The 19746-nt window shown below is 56.2% G+C and overlaps 1 protein-coding gene across 1 annotated transcript in view; it reads left to right on the forward strand.

Annotated features, from left to right (window-relative positions):
* Nucleotides 1-3971: 3971 nt before the first annotated feature.
* The window catches only part of SLC38A10 (solute carrier family 38 member 10), a 35880-nt gene continuing 20105 nt past the window's right edge, over nt 3972-19746 (forward strand). The window contains exons 1-8 of the mRNA XM_051635137.1: nt 3972-4180; nt 5263-5380; nt 8515-8560; nt 10521-10614; nt 11727-11870; nt 13650-13774; nt 17022-17124; nt 17894-18076. Of these exons, the coding sequence (XP_051491097.1) occupies nt 4073-4180; nt 5263-5380; nt 8515-8560; nt 10521-10614; nt 11727-11870; nt 13650-13774; nt 17022-17124; nt 17894-18076 (921 nt within the window). The 5' untranslated portion in view covers nt 3972-4072. The remainder of the gene's footprint in view (nt 4181-5262; nt 5381-8514; nt 8561-10520; nt 10615-11726; nt 11871-13649; nt 13775-17021; nt 17125-17893; nt 18077-19746) is intronic.

Genomic DNA, 19746 nt, shown 5'->3' on the forward strand with positions numbered 1-19746 from the left:
GAGCTGGCAAGCCGGGGGGGTGGGGGGGACCCCGCCGCGCCTCCCCGCTCACGCCGCGCACTCCGCCGGGCGACGCGCCCCGCATGCTAATAAGCGCGTGCCCCCGCGCCCCTCCCCGGATTGGCCGCCGCGCGGCGCTCGCGCCCCGCCGGCTCCCAGGCCCCGCCCCCTCCTTTCTTTCTTTTTCCCTGGCTGTGTGTTGTGCCCCCCCCCCCTCCCCCGGCCCCGGCCCTCTCTCCCGATTGGCTGGCGTTCCTCCAGCCGCCTGCCAATCAGAGCGCGGCGCGGCGCCTAATTCAAGCCCGGGCGGATGAATGGGAGGGGAGGGTGTAGCACGCATGCGCGGCGGGGGTTTGCGTTGCAAGCGTGTGTGTGTATATGGGGGGGGTTACATTACACCTCCGGGCCCCGCCCCCCCGGCCGCCGATTGGCTGGCGCTCCGCCAGCCCGCTGTCAATCACGCAGTGTAAACAACCCGCTGATTGGTCGGCCCCTGCGCGCGGTTTCAAGGCGGCCCCCGAGGGGGGGTGGGGGCGGTTTCCAGGCTCCCCTCCCCCCCCCCGGGTGGACCCCGAGGCCCGGGAGCGGCGCGGGGAGATCAAAGGCGGCGGCGAGCGGGGAACGGGCCGGAGCCGGGCACCGGTGTCCGCGCTGCCCGCAGGTCTGGCGGCCTGTGTGCCCAAGAGCGGGGTGTGTGCGATGGGGGGGCGTGCGAGGAGGAGGTTTGCAATGCTGGGGGGCCTTGCGGTGCCAGGGGAAGGGGGGTGTGCAATGCCGGGGGGGCCGTGCAGGGCGATGTTGGGGGGGGTGTAAAGGGGGGGGGGAACTGAGGGGCTGCGTGCAGTGCCGGTTGTGCAAGGTGCAGGTTTGCGGTGCTGGGGGGCCCTGCGGGGCGGTGGGCGGGTGGGTGTTGTATGATGTGGAGGTGCGTGCGATGCTGGGGGGCTGTGCAACGGGGGAGCTGTGTGCGGTGCTGGGGGGCTTAGCAATGGGGGGGCTGTGTACGATGCTGGAGGGCTGTGCGATGCTGGGGGGCTTAGCAATGTGGGGGGCTATGTGCGATGCTGGGGGGGGCATGCGGTGCAATGCTGGGGGGCTGTGTGCGATGCTGGGGGGCTGTGCAATGTGGGGGGGCTGTGTGCGATGCTGGGGGGCCAGGCGGTGCAGGGTGGGAGCGGATGCACCGTTGGTGGGGCTGTGCAGTGTGTGTGTGGGTGCGATGCTGGGGGGCCACGCTGTGCAAGCTGAAGGGGGTGCAGTGTTGTTGGGGGTCCGTGCAGTGGGGCAGGAGGGGTCATGTGGTGCAGTTATGGCAGGGGAACAGCGAGGAGACCGGGGCCGGTACCGGGGTGGCAGCACCGGCCACCACGGGTCCCCATCAAGGCATTGTGGGGTTGTTTTTTGTTGTTGTTCAAAGTAAAAGGACGTAATTGATTGAAAATGCTCAAATAAATCCCAATCACTTGTAAAAGCAATTAGATTACGCCGGAGCTATTAATTTCGCCGGGATAACAATTGAATTAGGAGGGCGAGCGGCCGGGGGGACTCGGCACAGCCCGGGGGGACCCTCCGGACAGAGCAGAGGCCAGCGGGACGCACGGACACGGCACGGGGACAGACCGCAGGGACAGCCGGCCGCGCCGCGGGGCCACGTCCCTGGCATGGGGACATCCCGGTGTCCGGGTGACGGAGACAAAGGGCGGCGGAAGGGGACGGATCCGGGCAGCAGCGTCCCGGGACTGCGGGGATCGGCCCCTTCCACCGCCCTTTCCCGGCGCTGAGCGGCACGTTTTGGTGCTTAATAATCGGGTTTGTTAATGGCATTGCTCCTGCCATGGGAAAATCCTACTGGAAAATGTATTAGAGCAATTATCCGTCGCGCTCCGCAGCCGGGTGTAGCATTAATATTCAATTTTGCTGTGGAAAGTCCTATTATGTTAATGACTTGGGTGACAAAAGTCGTTAACGTCAGACTTTGCCGGGATTAGCCCGGGTGAGGAGCACGGTGGTGGGATGGAGGTGGGGAGGGGGCTCTGTGTGGACCCTCGGGATGGTAGTGGGGACAGGGGGGTCTGCCGGGACCCCTGAAGTGGGGGGGAAGAGCCACACTGCGGCGCACCCAGCACGGCACGGCTCGGCACTCCCTCTGCCGCAGATGCCCTCCTTTGTTCTCTGCCCGATGCACCGGAGAGCCTGGCGGTCCCCAGTGTCCCTTCCTCCTTGGTGACACTGGAGCTGTCTCCCTGCATCACTGTGATGGTGCTGCTGGGGACATGGAACTCCACTGGAGACGTGGCCACCATCCTGGTGATGTGATACCTCACTGGGGACACAAATACTGTCCTGGGGACATGGAACTCCACTGGAGACACAGCCACCATCCTGGTTAAAATGGTACCCCACTGGGGACACAGCCACTGACTGGGGACACAAAACCACACTGGGGATATGGTCACTGTCCTGGTGACATGGCACCTCAAAGAGGACATGGCCACCATCCTGGGGACACAGCTACCACCATGAGGACATGGAATCCCACTGGGGAGATATGCCACTGCCCTGGGGACATGGCAGCACAGGGCATCCTTGGCAGGCCTGGACGGATGGACAGACGGCGCCACGGCAAACCTGTTGGTGAGGGACACAGCCCCCACCCCGGGGACAGCTGCTGACTAGGGGCATGGCTGCTGTCCTGAGGACATGGCACCCCACTGGGGACACAGCACCCTGCTGGGCGTTCGGCCACTGTCCTGGGGGTGTGGGACCCCACTGGAGACATGGCCACTGCTCTCGGGACTCGCCACCCCCCTGGGGACAGGGCCACCGCCCCCGCCGCTCGGTGTCCCGGGCGCTGGCGCTCCCCGCGCACGTGGCCGGGCCGGGCCATCCGCAGCGGCCCCGCCCCGCCCCTCTCCCCGCGCTCCCATTGGCCCGCCCGTCCTCATCCCCCTCTCCCATTGGTTAGTCCTTCCCCTTCCCGCGCTCCCATTGGCCCCGCTGCCCTCCACAAACAAAGGCCAGAGACCGCGGAGGGCGGGGCCCGCTGCCACGCCCTGATTGGCGGGCCGGGGACGGGTGGGCGGGCCCGAGGTAAGCTCCTCCTACCGAGCCGCGCCCATTCATCTCCTCGGGGGGCGCGCCCATTCATGCTGGGGGCTCTGCCCAGGCTGCGGGGCTCGGTCCCGTGCGGGGACGCGTGTCCCCTGTGCCCCTGCCGGGGGTACCGCGGCTTCTGCAGCCCCCACCTGGGACGGCCACCCGGGAAGCACCGGCTTCCCCACGGCCAGGGTCTCCCCCGCTACCGGAGACTCCCCCCCAGCCCCGGCCCGGGCTTCCCGCCCGCCGTGTTCCTGGGGACTCCTACCACGGCGGTCTCCCCACGGCTCCTGTCCTGGGCCATTGGGAAGGTCCCAGAGGATCCACCGCAGCTCCCGCCCCCCCGGGACGGCCCATGGACTCTATTAATTGTGCCCACCCATAGGTTTCCGTCCCCACCTGCCCGCTCCCCGCGGGCCCCCGGGCCCGGGACACGCCGTCAACTTTAGTCTCAGAGTAATTAACACGCCCAGAGCTGCCCGTCATTAACGGCGGGTGCCCTCGCCCGGGTGTCACCGCTGCTGCGTGTGCACGTCTGTGTGTGTGCTTGCCTTTCCATGCGGGTGTGTGCGTGTGTGTGCGCGTTTGTGCCCGTCCATGCGCCCACCATGCCCTCCCCTGCGTGGATCTGCATGGGTGTGTGTGCACGTGTGCGTGTAGCGGCGTGCACGTACACGTATGGGCACCAATGTACACGCGTGTGCTGCCCATGTGCCCGCCTGATTCCCGGGGGGGCACCCAGCCCCCCTCGCGTCCCAGTACCGCCAGCACCATCGAGTTGGGTCCTCCGGGGCGGCAGGAGCGTCCCCCTGGCGCCGCCCCGCCCCTCGCTGGCGGCCCCGCCCCTTCCCGGAAGCGCCAGCGGAGCAGCGGGACCCGGAAGCGCCGCCGGGGCCGGGGCCGGGGCCGGTCTCTTATGGCGGGCGAGGGCGGCTGAGAGGGGGGCCCGGGCCGCGGGGAGGCCTCGTTCCTGGGGATGGCGGCGGCGGCGGCAGCGGCCGGCTCCAACTGGGGCCTGATCATGAACGTGGTGAACAGCATCGTGGGGGTCAGCGTGCTTACCGTCCCCTTCTGCTTCCGGCAGGTGAGCGCTCCGCCGCCCCCTGCGCCCCGGCCCGGGCCCCCCGGGTCTGGGGGGCTGTCCCGTTCCCTCTTGGCAGCGGCTGGTGGGACCCGGCGCCCGCGGGTCTCACCCCGCCCGGTCCTGCCGGTGTCCCCGCCGCGCTGGGGCCGGTGAGAAGCTCCGGAGGGGTCGGGGGAGGCACCGGCTTTCGTGCTGTGCGGGTCCGGCTCCGGCCAGAGCCCTGGGGATCTCTTTGGGGCGGTGTCCGCTCCGGGAACCGTCTGCCGGGGCGGCAGGGGGGGCAGTGGGGCGAGGGGGTGCAGGGGGCACCTGCACATCCCGCCCTGGCTGAGCTCGGCGGGTGGTTCGGTTTTACCAGTGATGCCGGTAGAGGATGGTCACTCGTGAGGCGGATCAGGCACCTCTTGTCCCAGACTATGTGTCCTCGGCTCTCCAGCAATAATTTCTGCCTTTGTTGGGAGTAGGACGGGGAAAAAAAAAAAAAAAAAGGGTTTCCCTGTATGATAAACACGGGCTGGCTTGGTGGTGTTTGCAAACCAGCTGCTGAGCCAAACTGCCCCTGCTCCCCTCCCCGGAGCTGCCACCTTCCCTCTGTAGGGAAAAACAGCTGGAAAAAGGATGGGTTTGGTTCAGACCTGGCACCATTTGTGTCTGTGTCAAGTCACCTGCTTAAAAAGCATCTAGTGTTCATCAACTCCTGCTGCAAGTAGTGAGCTGGGTGTTTAGTTGGTGCTATCAAATAATTCTTATTAAATAATTTTGCAGCAGAGTTTGCAGCCTGAGGCAGGAGGGTCTCCCTGGGGGTCCCTCCTTGCTCTCTGTGAGCCTGCAGAGGACGTGGGGAGGGATGGAGATGTGGCAGTTCTGCTCCACCAGCAGCTCCCAGCTGACTCCAGGGCACTGCAGCTGGTGCATCTGGAAGCTGTGGGGAACGGGGCAGCTGCTCCACCTCCTCCTTGGGAGCGATGAAATGGAGCTGGAGCAAGCAACGTGTGGCTGGGGGAGGGTGGGGGAGCCCGAGGGTGTTTCAAACCGAACCGGCTGCTGCTTTCATCTCCCCCGTGTCTCCTCTCCTGTTCCAGTGTGGCATTGTCCTGGGAGCTCTGCTCCTCATTTTCTGCTCCTGGATGACTCATCAGTCCTGCATGTTCCTGGTGAAATCGGCCAATCTCAGCAAGCGCAGGACCTACCCCGGCCTCGGTGAGACCTGCCAGCCCCAGGGCTCAGGGTGGTTGGGTTGTTGTTTGCTTGGGTTTTTGGGGTTTTTTTTGAGCTGTGGTTTTACTCTGACCTCTTAATTTACAACTTTCCTACTGATATTGTTGGAACAGCAAACAGTTTCTTGGTGTAGTTTTCAATTTGCCTTGTTTCCCTCTGGCAGCCTCTGCCCCGGGGGAACGCGGGGGTTTAATTCTGCTCCTGACACTGAAGTTAATCAGCCCAGAGTTGTTTTGGCTCTGCAGGGCAGGGGAGGAGATGCAGCTCTGACTGATCAAATCCCAAGTTTTCGGGAGCTGGCGGGTGTCTGGTGTCAATTATGGGTCTGGGGATGAAAGCCACCAGCCTTTCCCCACCCAGCGTGCTGCCGAGGACATCGGGTCCTGCCAGGGGCCAGCCTGGCACAGAGCTGGGGCTGCTGGGACATTGCAGAGCAGGAGGGGAAGCAGAGCAGGAGGAGCCAAGTGGCCAAGAAAATAAAAACATCTGTGTGGTGGTTCCATGGGGGCTGTGGGCAGGGCCTGGCCCCTCTCTGCCTCCTCCTCCGCAAGCACCGGGCTGGTGAGCTCTGCTGATTGTGAGCAGCCTGGGGGGCAGCTGCCCAGGCTGTGGCCTGGTGGGTTCCCTCCATCCTCAGAATGCCTGAGGTGCTACTGCCTGGCTGCACCTCTTGGCTTCTGCCAAGCTTTATCTTCTGGAAATGGGAGAGATGGAAAAGTTCTGTGGTCTGGGAGGAAAAGAGGAGCCCCCAGGTAGCATCTGACTGGTCCCCAGCGCCCTCACAGCACGGCTTTGTCTGCCCCTTTCCTGGAGTACAGCAAGTCCCTTCCACCTTGGAGCGTCTCCTGGGAAGAAGGGATTCTCAGAGCTGCCTGAAGCCAAGGGCTGCAGGACACAGAGGGCCAGTGATGCTGCTGAGCTTCCTGGCACACAGACCCTGGTGCTGGGAGAGGTGCCACCAGCAGGGACAGCCCCCGGAGGAAAGGCAGCGCTCCTAGAACACATCCTAATGGATCAAGGTCGAGCAGCTCCACACAGGCAGCCTTTGTCACTGGGGGCTGCTGCCCGGGTACATCTGTGAGAGAGCCTGGCAGCCCCTGCAGCTGATTCTGTGGGAGGCTTTGGCAGCACTGCAGGATGTCAGAGAGTTTTGCAAATGAACTTGAGGCGGGCAGTGCCTTCCGGAGCAGCCCCCGGGGAGCCAGGGGGGATCCTGAGCCCCACGGGGGGATCCTGAGCCCAGGTGCCTCACTTGGCAGCACCTCATGCCCCAAGGGCTGGGGCACTGAAAATGTTTTGCTCTTTATTCCTGTTCTTCTGACCTGCGTGGAAGGAAGGTGGATTTGTGGACAAGGAGGGAAGAGGGATGCAGTTCCCAGATGGATTTTAAACGGGAGATGAGTTCATGCCTCCCCTTACAGGTCCCTGCAGAGTTCCCGTGCTGGGGCCCAGCCCTGGGAGCAGCTTGGCTCTGCTCCCTGTGGAGAAAAGCCCTGGGACACGGATTGTCCCTCTGGTAACCACGCTGACTTCAGTGGCTGAGCAGACTGAGCTCAGCCCAGCTCCTCTGGCGTCTGCAGATCCCACTGCAGAGGAGCTGGGCTGCACGGGTTGTTTTAGAATCATCATCTCCCTCCTCCTTGGAAAGATAAAGGGTCCAGTTTTTCCAGCATCCCCAGGTGGGGATGGTTGAAGGCTTGTTCTCATTAGAACAGGATGGCCAAGGAGACTGGTTATTTCTCAGCATCCAGAGCTGTTACCTGAGGCCCCACCTTGGGGCCAGGAGGGGGCAGGAGCTCAGGAGCCCTGTGCCAGCCCTGCTTCTGGAGGTTGGCTCCCAGATGACCTGCTCTCTGGGAGGGATGTTTTCCTCTCTCCCTCCTCCCTGTCCCTTTTCTGTGTGACTGAACCCCCCAAGGGCAGTTCCCTTTTCCTCTGATCCTTTTGAGCTCCCAGGGGAGGTGGGAGCTGGAGGCTGGAGCAGGGTGGTTGCTCCCTGCCCGAGCAGTTCTCCTGCTGTTCCCCCAGCTCTGTCACCCAGCCAGCACCTATTTTCAGTGCTACCCCACATCCCAGCTCCAGTTTGTTTTTCTGCCATGCTTTTTTTTTTTTTTTTCTCTCTCATTCTGTGGGAGAACATCTTGTTTCCTTAATTTTTAGCTTAAGCAGAGTCCAAAGAAATCTGAGTTTGTAAGTTAATATTTAAAATAGCAGAAGATGCTTCCAGAAGCAAAGGGAGTTTGTTTCCTGGCAGCCTGCAGGAATGTGTGCTGGACCTTGAGAGGAGCCAGAGGGGAGTCCAGGGTGGTGGTTTGCATGTTGGACTGGCAGGATCGGGCAGTGTGGTCTGTGCTTGGAACCAGAGGGCTCCATTCCCATTCTACCCAGTCAGAGCTAAAAATACAAGCAGAGTTTTCTTGGCTTTTACTTTTTAAGAAAAAACACAATGATTTAAAAACTAGTGATCGTTTTCTAGCTACAACCCAAGTATGGGAAGGGGCGGGGGGGAAGAAAAAGAAGACTCTTGGCAGCTGCCCTTTGGTGTGGGTTGTGAGCACTGGGTATTCTGAGTATGGGATTGAACGTTCTGGGCACTGGCTCAGCTCTCCCATCCAGCAGCGTCAGGCGGCTCAGTTAGAGTGGGAAGATAAAAATAAAAACGAGAGTTTGATTGAAATTTTGCACTGCAGTAACTTTTTTGCCACACAGCATCTTCTCCAGGCATATTTTCTCTTCCGCGCTGACTCTCCTATAATGGTTGCCATGTGTGGCTGCTCCTTCACACCACTGCTGGGTTGGTTTTTTTCCTAAATAGAGGGGCGAAAAAAAAAAAAAAGGAAAAAAGATCCTGCTTTCTGTCTTTCCCTCATCTTTGCTCCTGTCTTATGTGGTTTTCAGTTTGCAGAGGGCACGTCTGAAAAAGAAAGTGGGAGGGTGAGCAAGGGAAGCAGCCCCAAACCCCAGCACGGGTGGGTTCCTGCTGCCCTGCCCTGTGTCCCTTCTGCTGCTTAATGCTGAACTGGTGCATGTGCCACCTTCTGGACCTTTCTTTGAGTGACTACAACTGATTTTTCCTTTTTTCTTTTTTTTTTTTTATTTTATTTTTCCCTCTTCAGCATTCCATGCCTATGGAAAAGCGGGAAAGATGCTGGTGGAAACAAGGTAATTTGCTGCTTATTTAAAGTTTGAATAGTTTGGTTTTCTTTCGTGAGAGATCCTGCTCGGTGGGCCTTGCTGTGCCCTCCTTTTGTACCCTATTGCCTTCCCTCAGCCCAGAAGTCTTCCTTGCCACCTAGAATTGGCACAAGAGTGAGATTCCCCCCCCACCCCAGCTCGCAGGTCTGGCCTCCAGGATGTCCCACCCGTCCCCCAGCAGGTGGGAGCACAGAAGCCAGGGAATTAGCTCCTCTCCCACTCTGCTGTGAAATCACGGGCACGTCACTGTGGCCGTTTTCCAGGGGTGAAATCCCTGCCAAGATTGCTGTGAGTTAGTGGGAGGGAGTGTTCAGCACCTTGGATCCACCCTTTAGCTGCTCTGCTCCCGCCTGCTCCGGTGCCGCTTCCCCCGCGAGACGCCGGTGTGAGGAGGGGGCAGATCCTGTCTCCATTTCACAACCAGCTCCAGTTCCTCAGCTGACCCTGGTGCAGGCAGGAGCTTCCGTGCAGGTCTCATCCCACAGCTGTGCTGGGCAGTGCTCTCAAGTTATGCCAGGGGAGGTTTAGATTGGGTATTAGAAGAAACTTCTTCTCTGGAAGGTTTGTGAAACGGTGGGACGGGCTGCCCAGGGAGGTGGTGGAGTCACCACCCCTGGAGGTGTTCAAAAACCGTGTGGATGTGGTGCTGAGGGACATGGTTGAGCACTAGACTTGGCAGAGTTAGGTTAATGGTTGAACTCAATGATCTTAAAGGTTTTTTCCAACCAGAACAAGTCTGTGATTCTGTTGTTTTGGCTTTTCCCACCAGAGAGTCTTTGGTGGAGGCAACTTGAGCCCAGGCCAGTTGGAGGTGCTGGCTCTTTCCCTCTCCCCAGCTGCAAACTGCTGCAGAAACACTAAAAATACACAGAATATTGCTCAGATGTTACTTGTCCGTGCAAGCGATGGCTGTAATTGCCACAGGGATGTCGTATAATTGCAACTGGGAGGGAAAGTGGTCCATGCAATCAGGAGTGGGAGGAGAAGCAGCTCCTAAGATCTTCTCAATAAAGTGTGGTCTGTTCTGTGGAGAGGAGTTTGAGAGAGGGTTTGGTATCGAGGCTTGCAGGGCAGGGCCCTGCAGGGGGGGTGGAACAGAGCCTCTTGCTGCTGCTTTACGTGTTTTTCCCAGAAGTAAGGAGTTCTTACAATCTCCAAGGTCTTTTTCCTATGGCTCCAAACTGCAGTTAAACCCATGCACAGGGTTTTTACCATCTCCACCCAAGCTGTTAGGTGCAGATAGAGGTTCTCAGGTGTTTATTTTACGGGGGTTGAACACAGACCCCCCCCAACCCTGTGGATAAACGCGTGCCCCCCCCGCACTGGCAGTGCGGCACAGCGGGCTCACAGCCTGCTCTGTCCCTGGGGACAGAAAATCTACTTTATTTCTGCTTGCCAAACATTTTCAGTGTGGGTTCAGCAGAATCTGGGGCTTGTCTCTAGCATGACAGGCGAGGATGTTGTGTCAGAGGGTGAATTTTGGCTGGAGCTGAGGCTGCTTGACCTCTGAACACAAGCGAGCGGCTGTGCAAGGTTTTAAGTCGCCTTAAAGGTCCCGTTTTTGCTGTTTCTGTGTAACTCCTTGGAGGATCCTGAGCAGCCTTTGGCTGTGGTGTTTGTGTACAGGGTGTAGCCCTGGAGCCCTTGGTGCCAGACCTTTGTCTCAGTCCTGCAGGGTGTAGGAGGTCTCTTGCTCCCAGCGGATGCTCGCAGCGCTGTTCCCGCTGCCCTTGTCTCACGGGGGGGGGTCCCAGCGCTGCCGGCTCCATTACAACATTCCTGGGTATTCACAAAGCCTCGTCCTCTAAGCAGGGCTGTGCAGAGCACAAATCCACTGGGAATGTGGCTGCTGATGTGCCTGCCCAGAAGCTGCATTCCCGGGTTCCTGCTCCCTCCTCCTGACCCTGGTGTTGTGTTGTTTCTGCAGCATGATCGGGCTGATGCTGGGAACCTGCATCGCTTTCTATGTTGTCATTGGTGACCTGGGGTCCAACTTCTTTGCCCGGCTGCTTGGATTTCAGGTAAATAAATCCTCAGGGCATCACATCCATGATCCCAGTTCCTCTCGCATAGTGTGTACCTGAGGTACGGCAGAATTCCCCCTGTCTCAGTGGGGTGATCCCAGGGCAGGGTTTGCTGGCATGGCTGGTGGGACCCTGGAGCCCCAACATATGGTGAACAATCAGCTGCCTAAAACCTCTGAGGAGGCACTTCCAACAGAGGAATTCTTTTAATGCTGGAGCAGATTCCTGGAGGAGATGCTGCTTCCTGTCTTAATTCCTGCCCTGCATGGGCCATGGCAGGCAGTTCCTCTGCCCCAGCTCTCACCCCCTCTAGTCCAAGAGGGATTTTTTGGGTCCTGTTCCTTGCCGGTTTGGTGGCCAAAGTGACTCTGTGCTGCCTCCTCTTTAAGGTACAATAAACCATGTGTTGAGCCGGGTGCTCCTCATGGGCAGGAGGCACTTGCTGCTCCTCCTGGAGAGCTTTGAGCTGCAAGGACCGTGCTGGGAAGGAAAAGGGACACGTGGGAGGAATTCTGACGGGGCTGTTATCTGCTCTGCCTGATGCTGCTAAGCTCTGATTAGGGGACTGGGAAGTTAAAAAGATGCGTTGTGGCTGCAGCCAAATTGGGTATTAAATATTTCCAAGCATTTCAGAGTGTTCTGCTATAATAAATACCAATGTGAGGTTTTGATTAATTTTCTGGATCAGAATTTCCAAGACTTCAATCTCTTGTCTCCCAAGTAAGTTCCGTTTTTATTTAATTGCATGAAAAATACCTAAATAGCTCGTACTGGATTAGCATTTAAACATTCTTATCCCCCACCCCCCCAAAAAAAAAAAAAAGCTTCCCCTTCAGGAGGGCTGTGTCACACACTGTGTAGAGCAACAGTGGCACCCAGTGACTGCACGAGCTAATCACAGACCCAGCCAGAGTCGTGGCACATCTCGGCATCAGCATCAAATCTTGAAAAACGTAGGGCAGCAGAATTCCCAGTTGGAAACCCACCCTGGCTTCCCATTGTTTCTCACTGTGGAACAATTAAGCACATTAGGGAGTCACTTTGCTCACATGGTGGGATGTTTTGTGGCTCCTCTGTGCTCCAGTTCTTTATGCAGGTCCCTTTTCCAGGTGTCGGGCAGTTTCCGGATCGTGCTGCTCTTCGCTGTCTCCCTGTGCATTGTTCTTCCCTTGAGCCTCCAGAGGAACATGATGGCCTCCATACAGTCCTTCAGTGCCATGGCTCTGATCTTCTACACCGTGTTCATGTTCGTGGTGAGTATTGATGCTGGGAATGCTCTTTTCCTATTGTTTTAACACAGATGTTCCTGCAGGGACAGCCTGCAGGTGCAGGTCTTGCATTTATAACATCCTTCCTGGGAATTAGTGCTGTTAGTGCTGGGCATAATGAGGGATCTGGGTGGCCAGGCTCTTGAGCTGTTGGAGCTGGGGAGTTCCAGGCTGTAGAACCTAGCCAGTGGGTCAGTGAGCTGTTACACATAGAATCATGGAATAATTTTGGTTGGAAAAGACCTTTAAGATCATCCAGTCCAACCATTAACCCAGCCCTGCCAAGGCCACCACTGCCCTATGTCCCTCAGCACATCTACATGGCTTTGAAATCCCCCCAGGGATGGGGACATACTGGGGACTGTGGTGGCACAAATAATAAACCACAAATCACGTTGTGGTTTATTCTGCTTGTCAGTGCCTTCTAATTGAGGGCTCTGGACTTTGCATCAAAGGGTGGAAGAGGTGGGGAAGAATGCCTGGAAGCAGAAGGACTCTCATCATGCCTTAGTGTTTTGCCTTGCAAACCTCAGCACTTCTAAATCCCTGGGCTGGTTCACATCTTTCAGGCTGTGAGGAGTTTTATTTGTTTATTGGACACCAGCATTTCTATTTCTTGAGCATGTGAAAGCTTCATGAAGTCTGAAGCCTGGTACATGGTGGGTACTTGTCCTTAGATATCGCTGGAAAAGGTTTTCTTCACTAAAGTGAATGGTTTCTTGACCAGTTAGGGTAAGTAGGGTAAGCAGAGGGTTACCCAGAGCTGGCCCTGTTTGCCTTGGCCAAGCCTCACTGACTGAGAGGTGGAGACTCTCACTTGCTCTTTAATGACTTCAGGTTTCACCTCCTGGATGCCAGTGTGGTTTGCTCCTGTCTCTCCCAAATTTCAGGGCTGGAAGAGCTGAAACAAAAGGAAGAAAAGGGAGGTGTGGAAATACTTTCCATGTAACTATTTTTAGTAGGTTGTGCTGGGTCATGCTCTGGGTTTTTCTCTGAGGAGGCTGGAACTGTAAATGAGTGTTTTACAAACCTGCTCTGTTCCAGGAGCTGGGCCTTTCAGAAACCCACAATATTTCATGAGAGTTGGCTGCACTAAAACCTAGTCTCTGGGGATTAGTAACCCCCCGTTCAGGTGATATGGTAAACAGGCATCCAGACATATTTACCTTCTGTTTCCTGTGCAACCCAATGCCTGCCTGTTTCCCTGCCAGGGGCAGCACAGCTTCCTGGCCTTGTCCAGGTTCTTTGCTCCCCCTCTTCTCATGACGTTTATCCCTTCTTTGGTGAACCTTTGTTGTTGAACTGCACTGGAATAGCAGTGTGCAGGTAGGCTCCTGTTTTAGGACCCTTTGTCTCTCTCTCTGTTGAACAGAATGCTCCAAGGCAAACATCACTTCCCATTTGGATTTAAAAACGTGTTTAAAACAAGTGCAAAATTGCTGGGAACAAGAATTGTCCCTGTTCAATATGTTGGTGGGAACTGTTCCACCCTGGTGCATGCTGTGATGCCTGATGGCGTCAAACATTTTGTCAGAGATCTTTCAAAATGCACACCAGGATCCTTGGTGGCAAAGGGCCTTGGGAGGTTGCTGGGAGCTTTAATAGGGTGGGTGGGGAGCTGGGAATTTGCCTCACGGGGCCCGGGCAGGCAGTGTAAGCTGTTCCTCGCAGAGCTGCCACACACTGCCTGGTATCCCAGCCTTGCTGCTGCCGTGGAGCTGTTTTGGGCTGGATCTGAACCCCTTTTCTCTGTCTTGGCTGCAGATTGTGCTGTCGTCCTTCAAGCATGGCCTGTTCAGCGGGCAGTGGCTGCAGCGAGTTAGTTACACTCGCTGGGAGGGCATTTTTCGCTGCATCCCCATCTTTGGCATGTCTTTTGCCTGTCAGTCGTAAGTACCTGCCATCCCCACTGCTGGCAGTTGTGGCCTGTGAGGAGTTTTTCTGGGGGCAGAGGGGTCAGGAGGATCTGCACGGGATAGATACCATCTGGTTTCCTATCTTATTTTAATCAAAATATTTTACAGCCCGCTGAAGTACAGCGTCTCGTTCGGTTGTGACCCTTTTGTTACCTAGATGGGGGAGGGAGTTATATTTCACTTGGGAGTTATTGTACTTGAGCAACACGAGATCATTTGGGCCAAACAGATCCTCAGTGTAACACGCTGCTTCTGCTACAGCTGCAGAGGTGATGAATTTCCCCCGTTTCTTGAAGGGAATGATTTAGTACCAGGAAAGGCAGCGGGGCCATGTCGCCTGGTGGCTGCAGGGCCCCTGCAGGGTCCCCTGCACTCCTGGCTGCTCTCAGCTTCCCCAAATTTCTCTGAGCACACTCAGCAGATCACACTGTCATTGACTTTGGAGAGTTTTCCGCATGTTTGCAGTTACCTGCTTTTAATGAGGTTTCCGTCGGCGCGCAGAGGGAGGAGGGGACAGACCAGGCTCTTTGCACCTTTCCAGCCTGTTACAGAATCCCAGAATTACCTTGGTTGGAAAGATCACAGAGTCCAACCATCACCTTCTTCACCAACACGGCCAGTGAGCAACAGGTGCTTGGCCAGGGTAGGAACAGACTTGAAATAGAAGCGTAAATCCAAACGTGGACACGGAAAAGACCATCCTCCTCTGCCTGCTGGCAGAGTTGGGCTTTCCCCCCCTGTAGCTCTAGCAAGCGGGTAGTGTGCCAACAGCAAATGAATGTGACAGATAAAATTTGTTCAGACTGCTGTGTTTACACCCACACGCAAGATCCAAATCATCATTTTCCACTTATCGGCTCTCTTGGCAGCGCGGTTCCCACCCGGACACGCTCCAGCCTTGCTGTTCAATGTCTCCATTACAACTGGTGAAGGGAATTGTGTTCTTTTGCAGCTTTACCTTGTTAACATTGTAGAGTTTTTAACTTCCAGTTGTAATTTTTTTTTTTTTTTCCTTATGGTAGTCACTCAGTATCCTGCACAATTTTGCTGGGAGTTGGAAGCGCAGGGAAATCATTTGGCTGGACCAGTGTGTGTGTGTAGCTAAATATAAGCTTCAGGACTGCACTTACGTGGCAAGCTCAACCTAAAGCTATGCATTTTTTCCAGGCTGTCCCCAGCCCAGACAATCTTTATAAGCACATTATTCTCAGCTAGGTAGGTTTAATTTTGCTAACCTCTGAGTCACCTTTTTAAAAACTAAATAATTCCAACACAGAGCAGAAATCCTCCCTCAGCAGCAGTGGACAGTAAGGGCAAATACATGTGCTGTTATTCTAGCTTGAAAAACTTCACCCTGCTTTACTTGTGAGCTCGGTGCCCTTCGCTCTTTAAAAGCTCTCCTGTTGTTGCTGAAGTTGCAAAGTAGGTCACTCCTCTGCAGTTCTGTGGTGTGGAAGTTTGCTGTGGAGCTGGGAGCAGGAGGACGCTGGGACACCTCTGCTGAGCTGAGCGCCTCGCGTGACCTTGCTCCTGTCACTGAACCCTCTGATTAACGAGGAGTCAGTGGAGCTTTCCAGGAGAAAACTTCTCCTTTCTGGAGATGGCTGATCTGGTGCAGACGGATGCAAAAATGCTGAATTCAGAGGGGTAGTAAAAGTCAGGGTGTTGTTCACTGCCTCTGGGCAGGTTGGATCCCTGTGGGGCGAGTTGGGGCTGTGCTGGGTGTAAGGACAGATGCTCCAAGGGAGCTCTGGCCGTCTCTGAAGCCAGGCTGCTCCTTCCGAGGCTGCTCCTCATGCCTGTGCTGACTTGCCTGCTCCCTCCTGCTCAGGAGGAACCATCTGTTTGTGTCCCCTTTGAGGTGCAGTGTGACAGGTGAGGGGGAAGGGTCCCTGATCCTTCACTGCCCTCCAGCGCTGTCATTTCGCTTAAAAACAAACTCCGGGCGCGTCGAGACGTGCTGCCTGTTGCATGCTGCCTGTCTTCTTGCTCTGCCTGCAGGGGTGGTGATGCTCAGGAGAGTCCAGCAGCATGCTGGGGGGCCCCGTGCTGCTCCTCCAAACCCAGTTTGACCAAAAGGGTGCAGTTAGATGGTGGCAGGAGGGCTGGATGCCACAGAACTTTGTACAGCACTCTTTCCCCGTTGGTCCTGCACTAACACGAGCCAGTCCCGGCTCTGCCATCCCACACCTCTCTGCTTCCCTCCTTGCTCTCCTCCCTGGGCCTGGATGGTTGGCTGGTCCCCTTCCCCTAGTGGGGCTGAAGTCCAGGGCACAGTTGGCTGATTTAGCAGAGGAGGAATCTGACATGGAGAGCCCCCGGGGAAGCCGTCGCTTCGAAATGGCCGTCACGGGCTGCGTGCGCAGACCCGGCGTGTCTGGGGGCTCCTGCCAGCCCGTGCGCTCGGCTGCCTCTGTGCAGGACGTCAAGGGATTAAGGGTGAAGGATTTTTCTGCTTGGCCTCAGTTTGACACACTTTCTGTTAATGGCTTTGTGCCCGCCGGAGCTGGGGATACCCCCTTCCCATCCCGCTGGATGCTCTCTCCCTTCTCCCGGGAGTGACTTCAGTAACATGAAGCCAGGATGTAGCCACTTGAATTAAAGTACCAAGAGGTTAATGAGTTGCTAAAATATGCACCTGATGTCAAAACCGTACATTCCACACACTTTCCAAGTCTGTAAATACCCCAAATCCCGTGTAATTGGCACTCGCCGCGAGTGCAGCTCTCGCAGCAGCGCCCAAATCTGACAGGCTCTGCCTTTGGTTTTGTTTGTTTAACTTCCCTGTTAGACAGTGCGATGCTCCAACCTCCTTCCTGCTTCTACTCTGTAAACACTGCGTTGCTTTAATTATCAGCCCCGAGAGCTCCAAGAACAATAATCCGCGCCGCGCTGCCTGGCCGGGTGCCACTGGTGTTCCACGGGAACAAACGGTCATTCATTTTGCAACACTTTTGAACCAAAATGTTTACATCACACGTTCAGCTCCACGTGGTGGGGTGGGGAGAGCAGGAATATTTTTGCAACACTTAAAGTTATGAGTGTTCTGAAATCTCTTGGCATTAGCAGTATAAATTGTGGAATAGCAGCGAGTGTTTATGCTCCGTAGGGGGAAGGTGTCAGGGATTTTTTGCTGCTGGGCTGAGGCAGGGAATGTGCTGGAGTTGGGGTTTTCTGTCTCTGCTGAAGGTTTCCTTAAATAATTTCCCTTTTTCTACAGTCAGGTCTTGCCTACCTATGACAGCTTGGATGAGCCGTCCGTTAAAATCATGAGCTCCATATTTGCTTCTTCCCTAAATGTGGTCACCACCTTTTACATCACGGTAAGAAACTTCCCCTTCTCCTTCCTTGCCAGAAGTCACACTCTGCAGGGGCAACAGGGGGGATGATTTATCTTCCGCTGGGGGCTGGTTTCTGCTTATCTGTATTTATTCTGAAAGATAAGTAGTTTTGCTGAAAGCAAAATTAGATGGGAGATGATGAACCCAACGGCGCAGGACACGTTTGGAGAGTCCAGATTCTCAGCGTGGCACATTTCCTGGGGCAGAGGCAGAGTGGAGCCAGCTCAGCCAGGCTGCTTTCTGTCTTCCAGGGCCCAGCCTGAGCTAAAGATGCTTCCCAGAGTTTAGGAGAACTTCTTTCAGCCTGTTGCAATTGGAAAGAGGTGAAGGAAGTTATGCCCCATAGAGCAGCAGTTAATAAACTGAGTTAATAATTCCTGAGGAGGCTGCTGTGGGGAATTGTTATGGCCCCTCCTTTGTCAGAGGGGCCTGTCCATGGGCCTGGCAGCAAGCAGGGTGTCCCTGCTTGGTGTCATGGGCAGTGGCAGCATTCCCTGGCTGCAGAGTCCTCCATGAAACTCCACTGTATTTGGTGGGAGACTTCCCTCTGCTTTTAGGAAGCCCCACTATTCTTTAACTGCCTATCTCAGCTTTTGAGGGTGCTGCAGCTGGAGCTGCTGGTGGGTTGCCCATGGGTGGCCCCACACTGGTCCTATCTCACAGAAGGTCCGTGACCTCCAGCTTGTAGTAAAGAGCAGATATGAACGTGCTTTGCAGTCAAACCTCCCTCTCCTCCCCTCCTGCTGGACAGGTGGGCTTCTTTGGCTATGTGAGTTACACTGAAGCCATTGCTGGGAACGTCCTGATGAACTTCCCTTCCAACCTGGTGACAGAGATGATCCGAGTGGGATTCATGATGTCAGTAGCAGTGGGGTTTCCCATGATGATTCTCCCATGCAGACAGGCACTGAACACCCTTCTCTTTGAGCAGCAGGTAAGATCCTCTGTGTGGCCAGAAGCAGCTGCCCTGCTGTGCACCTTTGAAACTTGCTTTTTGAAGGGCTTCTGTGACTCTTTGGCTTCTGCTGCTGACCTGGGCTACAAACCTGCCTTGGTCCTGGGACCTTTCGTTGACACCTGCATGTTTCTGACCTGTGGTAGGTACTCACTGTCCAGAGGGACAAACCCTCAACTGGCAGGGAAACCAGGAGCGTATGGGAGCGGTGCAGGGGAGGCTCGTGGCAGTCTGTAAACCCTGCTCTGCAGGACGGTTGATCTCTGGTACTTGGAGGTCCGTGTCCTCTCTGCAGAGGAGTTTCATGGGCAGAAGTGCTGGAGCTGTGAGCCTGAGCCCGGGGTTGCTCTGCTGCCCCCACATCCTATGGCTGCTCCTTCCCTCCTCCGCCGGGGATTCCGGCTCTCGCGCAGAAGTGTTACACAGTTCAGAGCTGAGGCAGTTCCTCCCCCACCAGAAAGAGGGAGAAATGTGCCTTTGGGAACAGAGGAGCCTCCTGATTTCCTGCTGCTCCAGCTGGCATCCTTTCGCTGGCCAAATCGATCTTGCTTTGCATTTAGCTCAAGCTTCTGTTCCTGGCCTCAGAGCCCAGCCCAGCCTCCTTTCTTCCTGCTGTGCTCTGTGCCTGCTCATTTCTGCTTTTTTCTTCTTCTTCTCGCCCTTACACCTCTGTCAGTGCCCCCTGAGCAGCCTCCTTCCCTCGGGTTCAGCTGTCCCCTGCCCCTGGTGCCTGTCCTGGCTGTTGGGTGCTATTCTGGTGGTGGGACACAGCCCTCTCCCCCACGGTCACCTTTCCCAGGGTCAGATCTTCAGACAGCCTTTGTGACTGTAGTTGGTCTGTCTGATCTAGACTGTGAGTCCCTTGTGGCAGTGGCGTGTTCTCCTCTGTGTATTGTACAGCCCTGAGCATGCCGATGGTATTCAGTAAATAACAGTAAGAGATTGTGGGAATGTTCTGAGGCCTTTGTGTATCTGCATAAATAGAAACCTCTTAGGGCAGGAAATAAAACTTGAGCAATTTATAACTCTAAATCCTGCCACTTCTGCCTCTGAGAAGCCCCCGGCTCTTTTCTCACGTCGGGAGGGCCTGGGGATGGGGGAAGATGGTGGGTGACAGCTGGAGGGTGCAGGGGAGTAAGTGTTGGAAACACTCAGGAAGGGCTTGGCTCTTGCCTGGGCTCTGCTCGTTGCTCTTTAGGCTCTGCTCCCATCTCTTTGCTTGCCTCCCCCATCTGCAGGAGAGCAGGGACCTGCTCTCCTCAGCTTTCCACATTTTCTGCTTGGAGGGTGGGAATGGAGTGGGAAAAGGAGGGCAGCTGGAAAACCTCCAGGGCCAGCAGCTCCCCACCAGCACCCATCCTGCTCTCTGCCATCCATCTGGGGTGTCCTCTGTCAAGTTGGAGAGGCTGGTGCACATGTTGTGGCACATTGGGAATGCTCCCACAGGTGTTGGGGACACCTCTCTGTAGCAAAACCACAGCTCTTCCCCCATGTCCATTCTCTCTCCTCTTTCTCATACCCTTGGCCTTGGGGCTGCTCACTGAGGCTGGGTGGCTGCAGCACTGCCCAGGGGCTGGCACAGGGTCCTCTCTGGGCAGGATGGAAACAGCAGCTTTGGCCCCATGCTCCCCTCACTCTCGTCTGGAGGT

Source organism: Apus apus, chromosome 17, assembly GCF_020740795.1.
Source record: "Apus apus isolate bApuApu2 chromosome 17, bApuApu2.pri.cur, whole genome shotgun sequence".
Classification (NCBI taxonomy): Eukaryota; Metazoa; Chordata; class Aves; order Apodiformes; family Apodidae; genus Apus; species Apus apus.